General features: G+C 56.5%; 1 protein-coding gene across 1 annotated transcript in view; it reads right to left on the bottom strand.

The window, feature by feature from the left end:
- Nucleotides 1-67: 67 nt before the first annotated feature.
- KIF17 (kinesin family member 17) overlaps nucleotides 68-1,439 on the bottom strand; it is a 24,439-nt gene continuing 23,067 nt past the window's right edge. Inside the window, 2 exon segments of the mRNA XM_031062968.1 lie at nucleotides 68-144; nucleotides 209-319. Coding sequence (XP_030918828.1) covers nucleotides 68-144; nucleotides 209-319 — 188 coding nt within the window.

The following is a 1,439-nucleotide window of genomic DNA, read 5'->3' as shown; positions in this document are numbered from 1 at the left end:
GCAGGAATCCATGGCTGGAGCTCAGAAATACCCCCCCAGCAAAATTAAACCACGGCAAATCACCAAATCAACGGAAGAACCACCGATAAAGGCTTGGACAGAGCTGCAGTTTGCTACTGAGTACATCCAAAGCACAGGACTTAACTAAAATTCACAGAACAGCTGGAAATGCCCTTCCAAAGATGTGACCAAGCTCCTCCACATTTACCTTCTATGGATGGGGAGAAGATGATGAGGTTGTCATACAGGAACTCCCCGTACTTTATCAGGGACAGGCCGGCATCATCCGCTGTCCGGAAGGTGAGGTCGAAGCCCCTGTCTGCAGCCAGGACACAAAAGGGACAACTGCTGCACGCCATGAAAGCACACATGGAGCAGCACAACTGCAGCAGGAGCCAGAGCTTTATTTCCCCAGTGAAGGAGCAATTTGGAAACACTGCTTTTTAAGAGCAGGGGCTTTTTAAGAGCAGGACCTGAGAGTTCCCAAATAAACCCAAGGAGTGGATCCCCTGAAGAGCCCTGATGTCAAAGGATGCCTCGCTGTCACCCATCAAACAGGGACTGAGGCTGCAGGGAACCTAAACACAGGCACAGCTGGGTAAACCCCCATCTCCTGCCTCATTCTGACCAGAAGATCCCAAACACTCATCCCCACCTCCTCCAGGGAACCTCAGACTGGCACAGGGTTCCTAATCCTCTCCCTCTGCCTGGCCAGGGGACCCCCAGCACCTCCCCCTATACCAGGGAGCCCCAGTCTCCTCTCTTGGCTTGGGGTCTCCTTGTTCTCACTCAGCCTGCCCAGGGAACTCCAACAGCAGCCCCCTCACAATCTCCTCCCAGCCTGACATGGGGACACAAATCTTCTTCATTCTGACCAGGAGAACCCAAATAACCCCCTCTACCGGCAACACCCTCCTTTTCTGCCTGACCAGGGGATCCCGATTTCCTCCCCCATTCTAACATGGGCAGCCCAATCTCCTCTCTCAGCGTCCCCATCACCTCCCACAGACTGACCAGGAGACCTCAAACCCCCCCATTCTCCCTCAGGGGACCCCGATCTGCTTCCTCAGCCTGACAGGGGACCCCAATCTCCTCCTCCACTCTCACATGGGAACCCCAAACACCCTCCTTTTCCGCCTGGAAACTCCAATTTCCTTCCTTTGCAGCATCCCAAATCTCCTCCCTCATCCTGAACAGGGAACCCCAACACCCCCCTCTCCCCTAGGGGACCCTCATCTCTCCCCCATCCTGACGAGAGGACACAGTCCCTTCCAGCCCAGCCAGGGGACTCCAATCTCCTCCCTCGGCCTGACCCGAAGACCCCAAACATCCCCTTTTCCCTCAGGTAACCCCAACCTCCTCCCCCATCCTGACCCTGGGTCCCGCCCCATCCAACCCCTCCCGGGATCCCGCCGCGGCCCGCTCGGTACCTGCGAGGC

This window comes from Geospiza fortis, unplaced genomic scaffold (assembly GCF_000277835.1).
Source record: "Geospiza fortis unplaced genomic scaffold, GeoFor_1.0 scaffold4, whole genome shotgun sequence".
In the NCBI taxonomy this organism is placed as follows: Eukaryota; Metazoa; Chordata; class Aves; order Passeriformes; family Thraupidae; genus Geospiza; species Geospiza fortis.
Note: the sequence above shows the minus strand (reverse complement) of the source record. Positions and strands in the feature narration are given on the sequence as shown.